This window comes from Melozone crissalis, unplaced genomic scaffold, assembly GCF_028551555.1.
Source record: "Melozone crissalis strain CALT ecotype California unplaced genomic scaffold, PUWL_Pcris_2 ptg000042l_1, whole genome shotgun sequence".
NCBI classification, from domain to species: domain Eukaryota; kingdom Metazoa; phylum Chordata; class Aves; order Passeriformes; family Passerellidae; genus Melozone; species Melozone crissalis.
The window spans coordinates 51,617,800-51,636,311 of record NW_026535820.1 but is presented as its reverse complement, the minus strand read 5'-3'; the positions used below and the strand labels follow the sequence as shown (position 1 = coordinate 51,636,311).

Genomic DNA, 18,512 nt, shown 5'->3' with positions numbered 1-18,512 from the left:
GGTTTTATTCACGGCCAAGACAGCTTATGATGCAGAGAAAAAAACAATTCATGTTCAGGTCAGACTTGTGGCAGGAAGTTAGTGGCAGAAATATCCGTATTTTGTAGAATTTTCTCTGCTCATGAAGGACATAAACTCAAAATGATACCTGTCTTATTCTCAACTCATTAAAAAACCGTTATTGATTGGGTATGTGGATCCCTCCGTCATGAATGAAGCAGAAGTGCATCCCTCTGCAGATACTGTAAGCATTCAGAACTTGAATCTAGGCCAAGAATATACTTTTGCAAATCTACTCATACTTGTAAAGTATTTGACGTGAGAATGTAACTATGGTTCTTCGGGTGTTTTCTAGGGAAAAAAATGGTATTGAATCATAGGCAAGGTGCTAAGAAACATAAAAAATAGCTTAGATTTTTAGCATTTAAAATAATTTGTGAATAAAGTGTTCACATATTAAAATGTGAATATTAGGTTCTCACTTCATCAGATGAGTTTTCATCCATGTGACAAGTCCCATGAATGAGGGGAGAGTGTATGCCCCGAAGTCTTTATTTTCATATTGCTTGAGCTTTATTTTAATCTCACTCTTGATCATGATTAATTAATGCTTCTCTCCCTGGACATTATCTCAAATTAGAAATGTGCTTCTTGGAATTTAACCATCCATTGCTCTCTGACAAAGAAATCAAAATGACCCCCCCTAAGAATCAAAACCTGTCAGCTTCTCAGGAAAAGATCTCATCTTAAAATAATTTTCCAAAGAAGTTGGTTTTTTTTCTTGTCTTGATTGATTTCTACAGCTCAATATATTTTAAATCAATAGAAAAATTTCAGCGGACTTCAAGTGACTTTGGAGCTCTTTTCTTTTGCATGGAAAGAACAACAGAGGTCATAGGAAGTTAACGGCATATCTCAGAACGAATGGATGACAGAAATGTGCACAACCCCTTCTGTACCCCCTTTTCCATTTTGTTTACCTTCCTGAACTAAATAAGGGTTGCTGAACAGATCTAGGAGTGGTATTGACACAACTGACCTTGAAATACCATATTACTAATATGTATTAAACCCAGGTATCACATAACAGAGCTCGACTCAATTTAATTGACATTAAACCAGATGGTATTAACTTGCATTTTTTTTGTAGTAAACAGAGAGAGCATGTTTCACCCAGCAGACACCTCTGATTCCAGCAAACTGTTGCCACTATTTTCCTGGATTTTAATTTTTTTTTAATGTCTCAGGTGCCTTTAGTCCAGACTCAAAGAGCAGATGTCTCTATTCAACACCTGTAAAGTCTGGGTCCTTCAATAACTCCACGGAAAGAAGCCAGACCAGCCACTGAAACCAGTTATTAGTTAGCACCTACCAACATCTGACATTTCGGGAATGCTGGCATTGTAAACGTCCTTTGTGAACATTGGCTCATTGTCATTGATATCATGGATCTTAATGATGAACTCAGATTCTGGTTCCACTGGTCTTCCAGTCCTTCTGTTTATAGCCTGGGCACGGAGTATGTATACAGGCTTTTCTTCCCTGTCTAGTCTCTTTGTGGCCTGGATGTCACCAGTGTTTTCATTGATAATGAAGAGGTCTCCTGCTCCATCTCCAGAAAGGATGTATTTAAGTGATCCATCTCCTTTATCCTGGTCTGAATGCAGCTGGTGGTGAAATGGGAATAAAAAAAAAAAAAAAGAAAGGAAAAGAAATAAATAATTGGGACACAATTCTAGATACTTTAACCGATATCATTATATATGCTTTCCTATCAGTAATACTCAGCCAGAAGGCTGCACACTGCTTTTGGGAAATGAGCTGATACTACAGTAGAAGCAGTGAATAGATTGAGTTGTGTCTTGATGTCAGAATTGAAATGGTCAGCAATATTATAAGAAGTTGCCTGAGGATAACCGTAAACTAAAGCTGCAGACCACTTTCCCAAGCTAAATATACATCAATCAAATCCAAATTCTAGTGACTGAGGTGGAATCTTAGGAATATATAGGGCAATGATATCCTACAGTGAAAAACCAGTGTGTTTGGGAATTGCAGTAAGCACAGAATTAAAAAGTGGCCAGTCAAGACATTTCTTAAGTTTAAATTCTGGGTGCTTGGCCCTTATGTCCCATGGGCATTATGTAATATATCATATAATGCACAATAAAGTAACCTACCAAATACATACACAAACAGCAGATAAATACATGCATTCACAGTTCTGGCAAACTAAGGCCAGAGCCAGGCAGGTGTAACAGACCATTACAGCACTGGAAGTGAAGAGATCAGTTGCTTTATCCATAGATTAAGCTGAAACATGGTGGGGGAAAGGGAAAGAAAAGAATGATGGCAATTAGCATACAAAGCATGCGCTGCCTGAACCATCATCTTTTATTTCCCCAGATGATTTCCACATCTCTTGGACTTCTGTTGAGTGACTCAAACGGGATAACTGATTAAATCATACCCTTATGAGTATTCCTTAAAAAAGCCTTATTTACTCCCCTGGCCTTAAAATCCAGGCTACTCAACTGCAACATATTTTATTGTTACATTAGCAAAAATAAAAACTAAAAAAATGAAACATTAAAATGGCTTCGAATGTGAGAGCATAGGTCATGAAGACAATGGGGAAAAAAATCTGTTAGGTAGCAGATTCCTGGAAATTGTTTCTTTCATAGACAAATCCTGTTTAAGAGTCAGGAGACCTAGATTTTCTCAACCATCTCTTTGCTTATCTTTTCCTGAATAAGAGTTAAGAAAAAAATCCCCTGTTGAGTGTTTTGCAAAGCACTTAGCATTGCTGGATAGCTTGCAGAAGACAGAAAAATTTGTAGATTTAAAGAATCTTGGCCTAGATGCCAGCTCTGCCTGGCTATGCCCTACCATGCTGGAAGGGCAGCCTACAGCATGACCATATGGTCAATGTTTTCAGCTTCCTCCAAGTTTCTGCTCAAATCAGAAATCCACAGACACCACACTTGGTGGCACAGCGCTCCACTGTGTGTGCATATGCCAATGATCCCTAGAGAAAGCATGTTCCGAGCAAAAAGTCTGCCTTTAAGGGCAAAACTTTCCATCACCACACATTCCAAGACTGTCCAATAATACAAAATATCATAACTGTGGCATGGTTAATCATTAGCACAAATGCTGAAGCACTCTTCTTAATTTTCTCCTTCAGGGAGAAAATGGGCATTCTGTGTAATTTTGCACGGAGCCCTTTCTCTTGACAATAAGAATAGCAATAATTAGGTTCTGTGCAGAATTTTTCCTAAACAGTTTTCACATCCCTTCACAAAACCAGTCAATACCATTTGCTCTGTTTTCTGGATAACAAAGTTTCCCAGAAGGCTAGTCTTGAAATTTGGAATAGAATTGAAGTCTCTTGAGTCTCATTCAGTTGGCAAATTTCCTTGGCCAGGGGGCCTAGAGGAATTATATTATTTACTAGACATAAGTTCAGATTAAAAAACATCTATCAGACCAGCTTATTAAGAAGTCAGACTAGAAGTCTAGTGCAGGAAGTAATTTCAATTAGTTATTTGAATAGAACTCTCCTCAAAGGCAACCTGCAACAGAAAAGGCATGAAAATAATTTTAAAATTGTCTATTTTTATGATTGTTTCACATCAAAAATTCAACTTCTGTTTGCCTTGAAAGCCTGTTTAACTTTGTCTGTTTCAGAACGGGACAAAAACAGCCCTCAGTAACAGACTATCATTAATTCGAATGAGTCATGGAATGTGCTGTTTTGAGACTTGATAAAGGCTGAACTCCCAAGCTCATTTTTATCATAATTTTAATTAAACTTGGTTTCAATGAACAAAGTAGCAAAAAAAGGTCAAGATAGAAAAGGTGTTGGAACCACTGGGAATAACTAGTTTTCCATCATATTCTTTAACTAGCCAAGACTACTTAAAGAACTAAAAATGGAAACTTTTATGGTTTTTTCGTATCAATTGTTCATTAAATTTTCACTTCTCCTCCAAAATTAACCCACTTGTGTAAGACCCACTGTGACTCTGGATAATAAGACAAAATACATCTCGGTGTCATCAACAGTGAGAATGAGGTGATCCTCATCCATGGTTCTATCTTTAGACCTCCATCTAAATCACCATCTTTAAAAAAAGATTCTCCCTTGGATAAAATCTTTTCCAATATCTTTAGTCTTACAACTTTCCTAAGACACGACAGAGCAAACCACGTGCTCAGCTAGCCAGGTTGTATGCGGGTTATTTACCGTGAGAGTCTGACCTGCGGGAGGTCATGTCCTGCATGTGTATTACAGAGAGCTGAGGCTGGCTCAAAACTGGCTCTTCAAACCAACAATGAATGTGCTGCATATCATCATGTGTGGCCTCATCAACCTGGTTCACAAAGGGCCTCCAGAAGTATGACCGAAATCTATTTGATTTCAGTAAGGGAGGATAAGTCTCGCCATAAGGTTTTTGTGGGATAGACCTGTATCACGCCACCTGCTTGATTGCTGGGACAATAACTTTATTATCAAAATATTTTGGATTTTGTTCCTTTCTATTCAGAAAAAAAAATTAAAAAAATATATATACATACTAAAAAAATTAAAAGCCAAGCAGATCTCAAGAAGAGTTTCTCACGGATGAAAAATTTGCAACATCCCCTAGTGAGGAAAATATATACATATATATAAAAAAAGACTTATTATTTTAGAATAGTTTATCTATCCTTGACTGTTTATTTGGTAGAAAAGATCTACCCAGGCAAAGACAATATTCTTTTTTCATTTTTTAAGTGTCAGTTTATCTTGGAAGAAATATTTTGTTTGCGTGACCTATATGAAGAGGGAAATTGCTACTACTACCAAGTTAAAAGAAAAAAATTGCAAATAATATCAAACAACAAAAAAATGGTGCAAATTGAGTCTGGAAGAAAGGCCTGGAGGTGAGATGTACTTAAAACTACAGTTGATGGGTTTTGCATATAAAACTTAACACCATTGTGAGGTAATGAGTGTGAAATAAATGGTAATAACAACCCTATTTTCTTTTTAAGTTGAAGTTATATTTCACTACCCCGACATCTCATTGTGAAGAAAGTTTACTGTAAAGAAATATGTGCATAAATTATACTGCAGATGCTTTTATCAGGATTGTCACTAGCCAATACATGATATTATAGCTTCACTCTCTTTACTCATTTGTATTGCAAAAAGGTGTCCATTATCCTCTGCATAAAGTTAGACAAATAAAAGGGCCATAGCAGATAGCCATGGAATAGAACAAAATGTTTGGGACACAACCCTCATGTAATCTGGGCTGCACCATATAACCATTCCTCAAGACAAAGTTAGTGCGGCCAATTTTTTAAGTACTTTACTTTAGGACAGATTTTTAACTTCTGTTGGAACTCAGCGCTACTCAGTGATCTTCATTTCAGTTGGTGGCTGAACTGAGCAATACCCCAAAGGTAAGCAAAATGGTGAAGAGCTAAGTCTATGCAATGAAAAGTAAATGTATCAGCAATTGCACTGTATTAATATTATAATAAATTGATTCCCTCAGAATCTAATCTGGACACTCTTCTGACATTGTCCACCAATCACTGGCTAAGGCTGAGGATGAATGACAAATTTAAGATTTTACTATGCCCTAGGCATAGTTTTACTCATTTTACTTTAATACCACCGTAAAGTGAGCCATCTGGTTTGCTTTTAATGACTTACAGTCAGATAAAAACTCTCCAGCCTCTATCTTTCTTCTGCTCCTCCCAAATGTCCTGGGCCAAACCATTCAAATACATTTGCCTGGACATGGGGAAGGCTGCATTCCCCCTGAAGGAAGAGTTTAAAGTGCACTCAGGACTGGAGCTATAGCTCCCTGGATTGGACGTTCTGCTTGTTGTCATATACATAATTATTTTAAAGTGAGAGCTGTTTGTTTTCTGGTTTTTTCCCCTTAAAATTAGCCACAATCTAAGTAGCCTTGTTCTCCACAGTATCTCTGGCAGAGCCCTCCAAAATCTCCAAGGGTAGTAGCAATGGACTGTCTTTGGCACAACATCAAAGAAAAGGGAAGTGAAATCTCTGCTCAAAGTATTTTTACACAAGCTTTTTAAAAAAAAATTATTTCTGGGCTGAATATATTGACAGCATTTGTGTTCATCTCACATCATATCAACAGACAGCACTGCTTCATTTAAAAAGTAATACTACAGGAAAATTTGACCAGGATTTTAAGAATTAAGTTGGATCCATTCTACACACTCAGGAATTCCTTCAGCAAAGATATGGGAAGAATTTAAGGGCATTTCCAAGTGCTTTTGCAGTTAGACTCTAAACTGCTGCGGTGCAGGGAATAGCCTCTCCCAGGAGGACAGCGGCAGGGCCTGGCAGCCATGGTCTGTCCCACCACCCCAGGCAGGAGCAGGGCACCCACAGGTGACCAGGACAGCCCTGGTGCTGGGTACTGGGAGCCTCCTGGGAATGGAGACGGCTGGGCAGGGCTGTCAGGAGCTGGAGACTGGCCCTGCTGTGGTGTTTCTGGGGCAGGGCCATGTGGCTGACCTGGAGTCTTGGGCTCTGGGCAGGGGGACAGGGACAGCCAGGCCTGGGGAGTGAACTCGGGACCCTTTTCTCAACATGCTAAATTCACCTTGATGTGAAACTTTATGAAACATCAGGACCAAAACCAAATAATTGAAGTGAGATCCCATTTGTTTTAAAAGGTTAAGACCAACCACTAACTTATTTTGTGTGTTTAAATGGAATACACCAGAGAGAAGTGGCTTTCTAGCACGGATATTTGTAACAAGGTTGTACTGAAAATGTACTTTTACAGCTGTGGTAATTAAATTCCAAAAAATTGAAATTGCAGGCCGTGACTATTCTCCAGAGTTAAATAACACCCCTCCTCTACCTCATTCTGTAACACTGATTTAAACAGCATAGTTAATCTCATTTGTGAAGTGGCTTTAGGTTATGAAAGACAGCTGTAAATTGCAGTTTAGCTCCCACTAATGTCATATTGCTGGTTAGGATACCTGGCAATTCAGTGGTAAAATGGTTTTCTATTCACCCTACAGATCAAGCTCCTTTCCCTTCTGTGAATATTACATGCTGGCTGCTGAATTTCAGAGCAGTTACTGAATCTCTGCAAAGATCAAAGTCAATTGACCTTGGGATATATACACTGAACCATCAACCCACAATTATGCACAAATAAGCTGCCTGTTGTGTCTTATTATTCATTTGTGGTTTTAAGAGTGATTTGATATTCTGGGGTTGGTGTGGTCCCATTTTTGTCTCCTAACACATTAATGAAATAGAGACCAACTATTAAAATAGTAAGCAAGCAGTTGGTAGGTAGCTAGTGAAGTGAATAATGGTTTTACTCTTGGGAATATTCATAGCACACGATTTCGCTCCAAATTTACTACATCCAAACACCAAAGTACAGTCTAGAAACAAACAAATTCAACCAAATGTATTGCTTGAGGTTACAGAGTGCAATACTGAAGCATTTAGAGAAAACAAGGCATGCAAAAACCTGCTAATGCTGTAATAATAAAAGCAATAACAACCTTGCACTCCTCCTTGGCACTCCTGGCGCTCTTTACCCCTACATCACCAACAAAATCCCTCAATTACTATAATAACCAACTCCTTTAGTAATATCAAATAATCAGCACCAAACTTTTCACTCTATTAGGTGACTGTGTTAAAAGGAAAATGTCACTGGCTCTGCACATTAGGTAATAAGTATTTATATGTATTTTAGTGAAGTTTAAGTACACACTTGTTTCTAACTCACAAAAAATAACCCCAAAATACAACATACGGGTTCCACATACACAAAATATATCCCATATCATCAGGGCAAACACCCACACAAATAATTGATTTCAAGACATAAAAGATGCTTTCTTCCAGAGGATATTCCAGAAGAGATCCAGCATCACCAGAAATGTCAGATTTCCAATGGATGTGTGTGCCATGTTTTTTTGGTCTCAACCATGCTAAGCTCTGGATCCTTCCATACACCACATAAGCTACATAACTCAGCCCTAAGTCAAAATCTCTTGTCTCTCTCATATCACTCATATCACTGCATAGTTCTGGATACTTCCTGCTCTGGCCCTTGTCCTTAAATCCTCTAGAAACTGCAAAATGGTGCTGCTTCTCATGTTCCTTACATACTTTCTGGAGAAGAACCACCACGGGCCACAGTGGATGTTAGTTTATTTGCGTATCTATGGAAAAGCCAGCTGAACAGCCAGTCAAGGCTAAAAGTAGGTTTGTTTGCTTGATGTAGCGACTGTTCTTCAAACTGTATGTGAGAATAATGATTTTGACACCTTTATTCTTCTACAAAATTAAACTCCAATGAGTTAATGGACCATAGAGCTATTTAGAGGAGGCCAATGGGCAGAGATAGAGCTAGACTACTGAACCTGATTATTAGATAGCTAGATGATTAAAAATAATTTTGAAGACAATGGGAGAAAGATGCTACAGTGATTCCAAATCTTCTTGGTGCTTACAGAAACTAGAAGGGATGGTTCCTTTCCATTCTTATATAAAGCAATTTGAAGATTATAATAAGAATTATATACTATAGCATCAAAAATCAAGAGGTAGACTTTGAAGTAAGGTTCAAACACTGCCATTTTCAAAGAAAATAAAACAATTTAAAAAAGGGACAAGATTAAAAAGAAAGGCAAATAGACCTGTGCTAGCAGATCACAGCACCATGATGCCTCATGCACAGCTGTCAGGAACAGTGCTTTCACACAGGGGCTGTGTTTAAACTGTTACCATATGTGCTTAAAGCAGATTCACACTCTTTTGTATCTCCTTACTAACCTGAGATTTGCTGTCCTAAGCCACCAGCAGTCTTGATTTTTAATCACTTTCTTGCCCTTACAGATGTCACAGTTTATGAAGTAACTGAATGGGTTAACTATAGCAAGTGATTGGTTTAGTAAGGTAAGTACAGCTCCTATACCATAGTTAATACATTAACCTAAATATGGTTCAGTGTGACTGATTCCTGAGTGTTTGAATTTATTAATCTAGTTTTATCTTGCTTGGCTCTCATCATATCTAGCAAAGAAAAAGCTGTAACAGGTTCACAGTTCCTGTTCAAAGAAATAGCTGCTCTCGAGGGTAGAAAAGATCTCGTTTTCCAAACTAGATGTGTTGTTCTTGTGCCAGCATTGTGTTTCTGTTTTTAAGAGCCTCCTCCCACATACATACATTCTTCCTCATCCTGCATTTATAGATAATAATTCCATATGCTTTTGGGAATTTTGGTTTTTTGTTTTGCTTTGTTTTTGTTATTTTGTTTTTTTTTTCCTAGACTCCCAGCCTATACATGGCTTTTGCTTACAAAATAGGCACTTCTGAGTCCTCGGCTGAAAACCTGTTTACAACCTCAGCATCTTGTTTTCAAGTCAAGTGGATTCCAAAAACAGTCAGTGAAGAAAAGGCCAGATATGGAGGGCTGATGTACCTAGCTGGTTTTCCGTAATTGCTGCATTTCAATTGCCCTTTCTTCTGTACAAATGGACATAGATTTTGGAATGTTAATGTTTTCCTACCTGCATTAGAAATGAGTACAAAGATTTGCTATTTTCATTGCTATATCAAAATAGTTCTTCTAGACTAAAACACTCAGTTTTTTTCTCCTTCATCTGTTCCTTCTCCTTCCATTTTATGACCATACATTGTCTATTAGATTTTTTTCTTAATGACTCCTATTTCATGAACATTGCATTTTTTCCTGTTTCTATTCCTTCCATTTTTAATAGCTCTCTTTTTCTACTGTAGTATGTTCTCATAAAAAAGGGTAAAATGAAATCAAGAATCATTGAATCACTGAGTTGGAAGGGATTTAAAAGGATCGTCGAGTAATCCAAATCTTGATTGAAAACATTAAATCTCTAAAAAAATGATGAAATAGAGCACTGAAGAATTACTGAGGTTATAGGAGGTTCCTGCATTTTAGTGTGTTGGTTTTTTTGGAGTTATTTAAAAATATACTATGTCTATTTGATTGTGCTTACATTTTTGATCCATAAGAGTTAGTATAGCAAACCCAAGAATACCTCAAAACCCATCTCATTCAGCTGTGGAATCCTATTAATATAATAATACATAGCAGGCTGTGTTTTTGTAGAAAGAACACATCTGCAAGATACCTTGTTTATAAAAAGCATAGCAACCCTGGTTGCATTCAAACAGGCAAATTAGGAGAAAAATTGATATTGAAATAATAATAAGAAAAATGTAAAGGATATAGGAATTCAATACTTGAACTATTAAAGAAAAGTCAAATGCTTTATTAAGATAACAACCTTGGTGCAGAACATGCAAAGGGTAAAACAAAAATATCCTCTAAGGGTAACCTTTAACTTAAGTACTGGCTTTTTAAAAGAAAACAAAAAAGGAGGCAGCCATGAGATTCAAGAACAACAACAAAAAAGGTAAAATTGCACCCACTGCAAACACTAAAAAAAGCTACAAGCATTCTGCAACAGCACTATCATCTGCAAAACATATTGTCCTGATATTAGGAATTGCAGGAGAATTTTAAAAAAATATCATGAGGATGCTGTCTTTCTGCTTCTTGAGAGTATCAAAATGTCAGTGAACTTTCTCATTCATTTGCAAAAGTAGCAGTGACAATTTGTTTCCTGTAAATGAATGACACCAAAAGAGGCTAAAACCAGTTTCATAGAGATGAAAAAATTCAGTAAATGAACAGATCAAAAAGCACTAAGCATATTTCAAGATTCAGAAGCAACCAGGTACTCAAAAGGCAAACTGAGTATAAAAGATGGTGGCATTTGATTTCAAAACAAATACAACACAGAAAGGTCAATAAAATAAGAACAGAGGGTGCTAGAGTGAAAAAAAAAATAAAAATATAAGAAATATAAAGGGCAGTGGAATAAGAATTTGTCCTTAGATCAGAGACAAGACGTAAGGTGTTCTCTCACTTTGGAACCTCAGGCTCACACCCTTCAGGCAGGCTGGAAGTCTCTTCCTGTGAGGGCCACATGGGAGGCCACATGGCCTGAGACAGACAGGGACCACAGTTTGGCTGATGTTGGGATCCTTGGTTTAAGGAATAGGCTGCCCAAAGTGTAATTGGGAACCCGGTGTTCTGTTTTAAATGTATGGAGCTAAGAATAAGCATCCATACTCTGGTGACTCACACCTTTATTACACACCCTTCAAAACCACAAATGGGTTTTCTAACTTGAAGTGCAAACATGAAGCCACAGCTAATCAGCTTTGCAAAAAATCAACTGGAATATGTCAATCCTTTCAACATTGCCTGGGACCTCTCAAGGCTTCTCCCTCTTGGGTTCTCCAGCTGCCTCTGCTCTTCGGTGTGATTAAACAGGGCCAGTGGCACAAGAGCCTTTGTCCTGCACTGCAGTACACCAAACTAGCAAGGTACCTTATGCTGACAGCCCTTGTCTCCAGGGGCAACTGATTATCAGATCTTAATGAATATCAGGCAAAGCTGCAAACTAGGTAAAGGTATTTTCTTGTTCTCTTGAGCTGAGTGCTGCTAAGCACTTCTGTGGTAATGCACTTTATTTGCTCCTCTTCCTATTATCTCTAAGTCAAATTATAGCAGGAATTTACAAAGTTTGCCCTTACAAAGACAAATAGGTCTTTAATTTGTAAGGAACAAGAGACCATGGTGTCAAGTCTTATCTCTATACATATGGGCTCTTGAATTTCACGTCCTTTTATCAAACTTCTTGCTTTTCTTTGAACTACTGTATAACACTAGAAAGAAGCAGTCTTCCTTTCAGACTCTAAGGAACTCAAAACAATTCTGACTCTGAGTAATAACTGACCTCTTACTTAAAAAAAAAAAAAAAATCATGGTTGCATACTGAATTTTCCCAGTTTTACTTAGAGCAGTTGGGTTTCATTATGCCTTTGAAAGATCAAAGAGCTCTCTTCAGCTAAACAGTAGTGATGGTAACAATAGAGCATTATACAGACTTCTGCAATTACCTTCACAAAAGCGTGAAGATCTTGTTCTTCTCTCCAGGCAGGCCAAGGCAGTATAAAATCCCTGTTTTATGCTTTTGGTACATCTATTTAAACATCTGGATTTCTTTGTCAAAGCAAGAATTATTTCTTCTTGCCAGTGTTTTCAAAATGTGGGGTAGCAAAAGGACCTGGTAGATACGAGGATTTGCTTTAGTTGAGACATTGGCATTAACTTACTAAAGAGTATAAATGGATGAGCCAACTCCAGACTCCTCACAACCTAGCTCAGGTACTAAGAAAACTCTCTTGAATAGCCGAGCAGAATAGTAGGATAGATTAAAAAAAAAAATTATCTAGTGTATAGAAATCAGTTATCAGGAATGATAAATCAAGCCTCTGAATTCTTGAAAAAGCTGTACAAGTCATTTTAGGAGACAGACATTGCTAGCATTGCATATCTGCCACATTAACTGAATAGTCAGTCATTGGCTTCAAGTTTTAATATGGCTTTTGTCACAGTCCTCCTGTCTGATCTTAGACAGATCACTATCTGATGCTTCTACATTCTTCCTGCAGTAAAATGTTAACAATGTCCAGCTCTGTATGTAAAGATTACAACATGATTTGAGAACCTTGGGTATAATTTGTTCCGTGTTTATGTAAAGAATGGGTATGATTTAACTGGAATCAAGAATAGCAACATTGTGGTTTTGCCATAGCTTGCTGTATTTAGAGGGTGGGGCAGATGGCCTCTCCCTAATGCAGCTGCAATGGTAGAAAACTGAATTGTTCTCAGGTTTTTGTCATTATCCCACAGCTGAAGGTTACCATCACTAAAGGTTTGCATGGGTAGGTGGAGAAGTTTCTGAATTCCAAGGCTGGCTATATTAGTTAAAGTAGCATTTTGAGGTATCTTAAAAATTCCTCGAAAAGGAGTATGTGTGCTCTCATGTGAGAAGTTAAAGAAAATTAGGTGCCTGACTTGTAATGACATTCGATGAGAATACAAAGAGTTCATAAAGGATGCATGCTTAAACCCCATTATTCAATTAGAACTGTGCCTACAATTCAAGAGCACCAAATTTCTTTTCATCTTTTTCCTAAGTCAGAGGAAATTAATTCAAATATCCTGATATCCTTCCACTGAATATAATGGGATTTCTGTCCTATACTGCATTAGTCAATTAGAAAAGGGAATTCAGATAGTAGAAGATGGCAGCAGGTATTCTGTTGTAATTAGGAGAAAATATTTTTTTAAAAAGAGTACATTCAGCCAACATGCACTTCAATAATAATTTTAGTGTATGTGCTTTAGTCTTTAAATTATGTGATGTGTATAGTTAGTGAAATAGGTCTGTATTATATGTCCAGATTTATTTACCTTTGATTTCTCTGGGAATTTACCCAGAGATGGTTGATCACTCTTTATCAGTGGTCAGAATTATCTGCTTAATCACTGACAAAATATTTTCTTGAGAATCACGAACTTTCAAAAATGCTTCATAATTAAACTGTAAGCAAATACAGCACCTTAATTAAGCTATATGAGCACATACATTTCTCATTCCGTGAAAACCTCTATTCTCCTGTGGTAGTACAGGAGAATCTGTCTGAAAGATGAACAGCAAAACAAAATTAAAAAAAAACCCAAAACCTTGGCCTAATATCCAGAAATGTTTTTACTGGGATACAGTTGAATAAAACATCAGGCTTCTTCAGCAAGTAACAGCTTCTGACTACTCCCTGATGGATGCGCTTGAAAGCAAATGCTCATCCTTTGCTTACTGACAAAGGTGACCCTTTGATATTCTGAGTGCTTGATGCTGACAATCAAACCCTGAAATGTGTGTATGAATTTTATATGCTGTATAAAAGTGTGTGTATCTGGGAGGAAGAAGCAGGATGGAGAAGGGAGGATACAAACACTAAAATAAATGAAAACCCACACTCTGATTTAAATGAAGACTTAACAAAAAGGATACTAATTCATATCTACAAGTTTAATTGAGTCTTTAATCTGTTTTCATGCTACTGTCATTTAGTTCTATAGGTCAGAAGCTGGGAAAATGAGATATATTTCCATTCTGTTATGTTCTCCAACTTTGTTTCTAAACATAAATTTGTGTTATATAACCAGATAATAAAAGGTTTGTGAGGCAGTAGATACAACACAAAAGGCCATACATTTTTCTCTCAACACGACCCTTTTGATGAAGACTCCTCAACATGGAAAAACGTTTATGGGAAATGTTAGGCAAGTCTGGCATTGAGTAGATTCTTCTTTCAAATAAGTATTCCTCAAAGTGCCATTAGTGAGGCTGTGAAGGGACAGCTCAAGTGACCTGAATGCTGCAGCAGAATGTAGATCCTTACAGAGGCCAGGTCAGAAACGCAAGGAGGTTGATTAGCAAATAATCAGCACATGTAGGTGGAGCTTTGCTGTGAAACAGGTGACAAATCAGTCGAGATCTTGAAGATAAGAGGACAAGCCAACACAAGACATCACATTAGGTATCTGCCACAGACTGTCTGCTCAGAGAGATGGAGCAGATGCAGCCTTCTTTAGACAGATGGAGGAAACCCCTGTGCTCTTGGGGGACTTTAATCAATCTTATGTTTGCTGGAAGGGCAATACGTCTGTGTGCAGGCAACCCAGGTTTCTGCACAATGTCCTAAGACAACTCCTTCACCCAGGTGATTAATGAGCTGACCAGAGGGTGTGTTATGCTGGACCCATTCATCATGAATAAAGGAGAACTGCTCAGGGATATGGAACTGCACTTTGCCCACAGGCCCCAAAGAGCCTTGAGGCAGGCAGAAAATTCTGGTAGAGTGAAGCATTATCCACAGCAGAGAAAAACCAATAAATCAGGAGCCTTTTAAGTAAATTGGACACAGTTCCATTAAAAAAAAAAAAAAAAATTGATGCATCTAAGGACAGTGAGTGACAGGGATGAAATATCTCTTTCTATAATGTCTGAAAAGCCATGGTCTCATGGTCTTTGGGGAAGGTTCTTAAATTCTGAAAATAGGGAAAGTAACACCAATTCAGGTTCAAGATCCAGGATAGCCTATCTAGGAACGACTATTAATTTTGACTGGAGAATCTGGAATTCCTTTGGTGAAAATACTTGTATCTATGATCTCCTAATTATATAATATCTAGTATTCATGAAAGGAAAGAATTCTCTCTGAAGGACATATAATTGCTGTGATACTATCAGTCTAAAATTCTAAAGGAAATTGTTCATAAAATATTTGTGCAGGTAAAATAACAGATATTTATAAGGTGAATGGTGTAGATCCTGACAGGATCTACCTGCAAGTAGCTGAGGGTCAAGCTCACCTGAGTTTACAAATACCACAAATATACATGCAAGGGTTTTCTTCCACAGGCATTGACTCTTTGCCTGCAACCCCCTTGGCAGTTGTTATTCCCAAGATGTGGGAATTATGTTATTTCCATTCTTGGAGCAATTTTAGCCATTGTAAGCAGCATTAACTATGTTTTAAGCAATTGACCTGAAATGTGCAAAACTATGTGAGGTGGAAAGGAACTATGAATGAATGCTCTGACACCTCAGTTTGCATGTCCTTTATATCCTCTGCCAGTGCCCTGATCAGCTTGATTGCAAGGGCTGTTAGGCACAAGGAAATATGTCAAAGAGCCAAAGGTACACATATGTTGTTAGGTTCTGTCTCTTGGGGAGAACTTTCCACTAACGACAACATGATGCTAAACACAAAAGTTATACAAATGACTTTGTCGCCTTCCAACATGAATATATAGAATGGGCAGAGAGGACCAATATGCTAAAGATGACTAAATGATCATTATGTGAGCCTCTGCAATGCATTAAAACCTCCTTTGTTCCATCAGACATCTAATGTGAAACATCACTTAATGTTTCATAGAGACAAAGTATGAAATAAAGCCAGAGGGATGATATTGCTATAAAGAGAGACCATTTCAGCTGAGTTCTACAGGAGCCCTGCCCTGTACCACATGGTATAAGCAAGCTGGGGATAGAAGGACTGCAATCATCATCAGATATGACTCCAAAATAAACTACTCTGTTGATAAAACAGTGGGGATTAGAATTCTAACATAATCATTTGCTAATGTCTCCCCCTTGTCCTTTAATGTAAAAAATTTTTAAACTTCAAGCTCACTCAGCATTTTATTTCTTTACAAACTGTGTTTTTCTGTTTTGAGGTGGATTTTTTATGAAATTAGAAGACAGAAGAGAAATGACTGATTTTTTCCTTGTCTTTCCCTCCTCTGAAATTTCAGAGGACAATTCTTTCCTTTCCTTCATCTGCCACCTCAGACTTTCATGACAACTACAAGCTTCACTGCATCCTGAAGTACTTGCAAGTGCATGCTGAGGTTTCTTTCACCCCATTAATGGTGAAAGCAAGCCACAGTCTGCATTAGTGCATACGGATCAACAGTAGACATTCACATCACAACACATTTTCAGTTTGTGTTTTGAAATGTTACACTGACTGGCCACAGCTCTCAACCTCCTGCTGCCCCACTGTGAACTGATATTCACCAGACAGAGAAATGGCAGCAAAAGAAAAGGGAGGCACAGACAATATATTTAATTTAATAAAGAGATTTCTCTAAGCTTTATGGTTTACTATATTTGGTAAGCCAACTGTAAATAACAAATGGTGGAGTAACAATGGTTGTCTTAGGCCTGAAGGAGGGATTTTATTTTTCAGCTATCCCTAGCCTTCAAAATTTATATTCATGATGTTGCAGCTTCATAGCAGGAACATTATTGTACTATACAAACAAACAAAAAAATAGTAATGCAGCTCCACATAACAGCAATCTAAATAATCCATAATCAAGCGTGAACTTCACATGTAGTCTCTCCCTAGAGAGGAAGATTAAGATGTTCAGCTGTTTTTCTATAGCTGGAAGACTAGGGACACACAGTTCCGGACTTTGTGCAGACTGCTAACAAGAGTAGAACAGGATAATCTGGGAAAAGATGTGATCCAAAATATAAGCACCGGTATGAGTGGGTAATTAGCATGTGGAAAACAAAATTGTTTTGTTTGGGACACAAAAATGAAAAACAAGAATTAACAGAAATATTGCCTTGAGGGTCCCAGGATTTGTTTTTTTCGGTAGGCGGAATGGGAAGAAGGGGAGGAGGTTCTGTATAGTTACACTGTAAGTACCATCATGTGCCATCATGTAGGAAATGTGGTTTGTTTGAAACAGATGGTTGTAAGGCTCTTATATTGTGCAATATATTTGGATACAAGGATGATGCCAAGTAGATTCACAATTATGATGATCGTAAACATTAACCATGCTGTATTTCCTGCCTTTTCATTTTCTGAATAATATCCTTGCCCATCCCACCCATTGCTCATTATCTCCTTTCTTAGCCTCCGTGTGATGGTTTAAAACCTGCAAGCTGTTTCTGGATTGTCGTCGTGGGCCTCTAACCTCTCAGCTGTCCCTCATTACGGAGTTATCGCTATTCCGCAGGGACCGACAGCACACAGAACTTCCACCAGCGCCCGTAAATCTTTCACAGAGGAATACAAGACAAGTGTGTGTATGTGTGTGCAATGCAATATAGAAATGAAGGGCACTTGGGAAAGTCAAGTGCTGGAACATAAAATATGACTGATGGATGAGGAATAATGGAAGCGCAGATGCGCCACAGCATTTGTTCTGCTTCTTAGGAGAATGACAAGTACTAGCCTACTGAAGAGGGAGGCAGGTGACCTAATCATACAAACTGAGGGGGGTGGGGCGTAGGGAAGAGGCTAAGAACTCTGATTTTTTTTTTGTTTTCCAACTTCTGCTGTGAAATTTCTGACTTTTGGCTGTGTGGAAGGCCACTTAACCTCCCTGTACATCAGTTTTGTCACATGCAAAAGGCTGGTCTGCATTGCCTCTGGATGCAGAAGGCAAAATCTTGACCCTAAAAGAGCCTATTCTAATAATCAGAAATTAATAGAAAATTCCTTTGTGATACTCTCTGAATAAACAGAAGTTACAAAGGTAACTTTTAACTTTAGGCGTTGTAAAAATAACAAAAAGTCTGTGCTTGGAACAGGAAATTGAAGGCATCAAGTATACATCAGTGCAAGTTACAAGACAAGGTAAAAAAAATACCGAACAAGTGCCAATAAAGCTGCATAAAGAATGTTAGAAGTGCAGGTGGGGGAGTCATTTTAGTTTGACTTTTCCCATCTTGCTTTTTTAGGGTACAAAAATTTTAAAGGTAAGTACAGAACACTAGTGCAGTAAAATATGAGACAAAGTGAAGATTTCTCTTGCTAGTTATCATGCCATCCAATTAAGATATGATACCTTTTAACCATTGGAGTAATGTTACCCATTACTACCTAAAATGCTGGAAAGGCATGGACTGTATTACATGACAGTAATTTTCATTGTTTAAATAGCCCCTTGTGTGTGCTCACAGCCAGATAATTTTGCCTCAGTATGTTGTTTACTCCCTCTACTTGC

The 18,512-nt window shown here is 37.8% G+C and overlaps 1 protein-coding gene across 2 annotated transcripts in view; it reads right to left on the bottom strand.

Moving 5' to 3' along the window:
* The window catches only part of LOC128942753 (cadherin-6), a 97,336-nt gene that overhangs the window by 22,696 nt on the left and 56,128 nt on the right, over positions 1–18,512 (bottom strand). For both annotated transcript variants that reach the window (XM_054285435.1, XM_054285434.1), the window contains one exon: positions 1,373–1,667. In XM_054285435.1, coding sequence (XP_054141410.1) covers positions 1,373–1,667 — 295 coding nt within the window. The remainder of the gene's footprint in view (positions 1–1,372; positions 1,668–18,512) is intronic.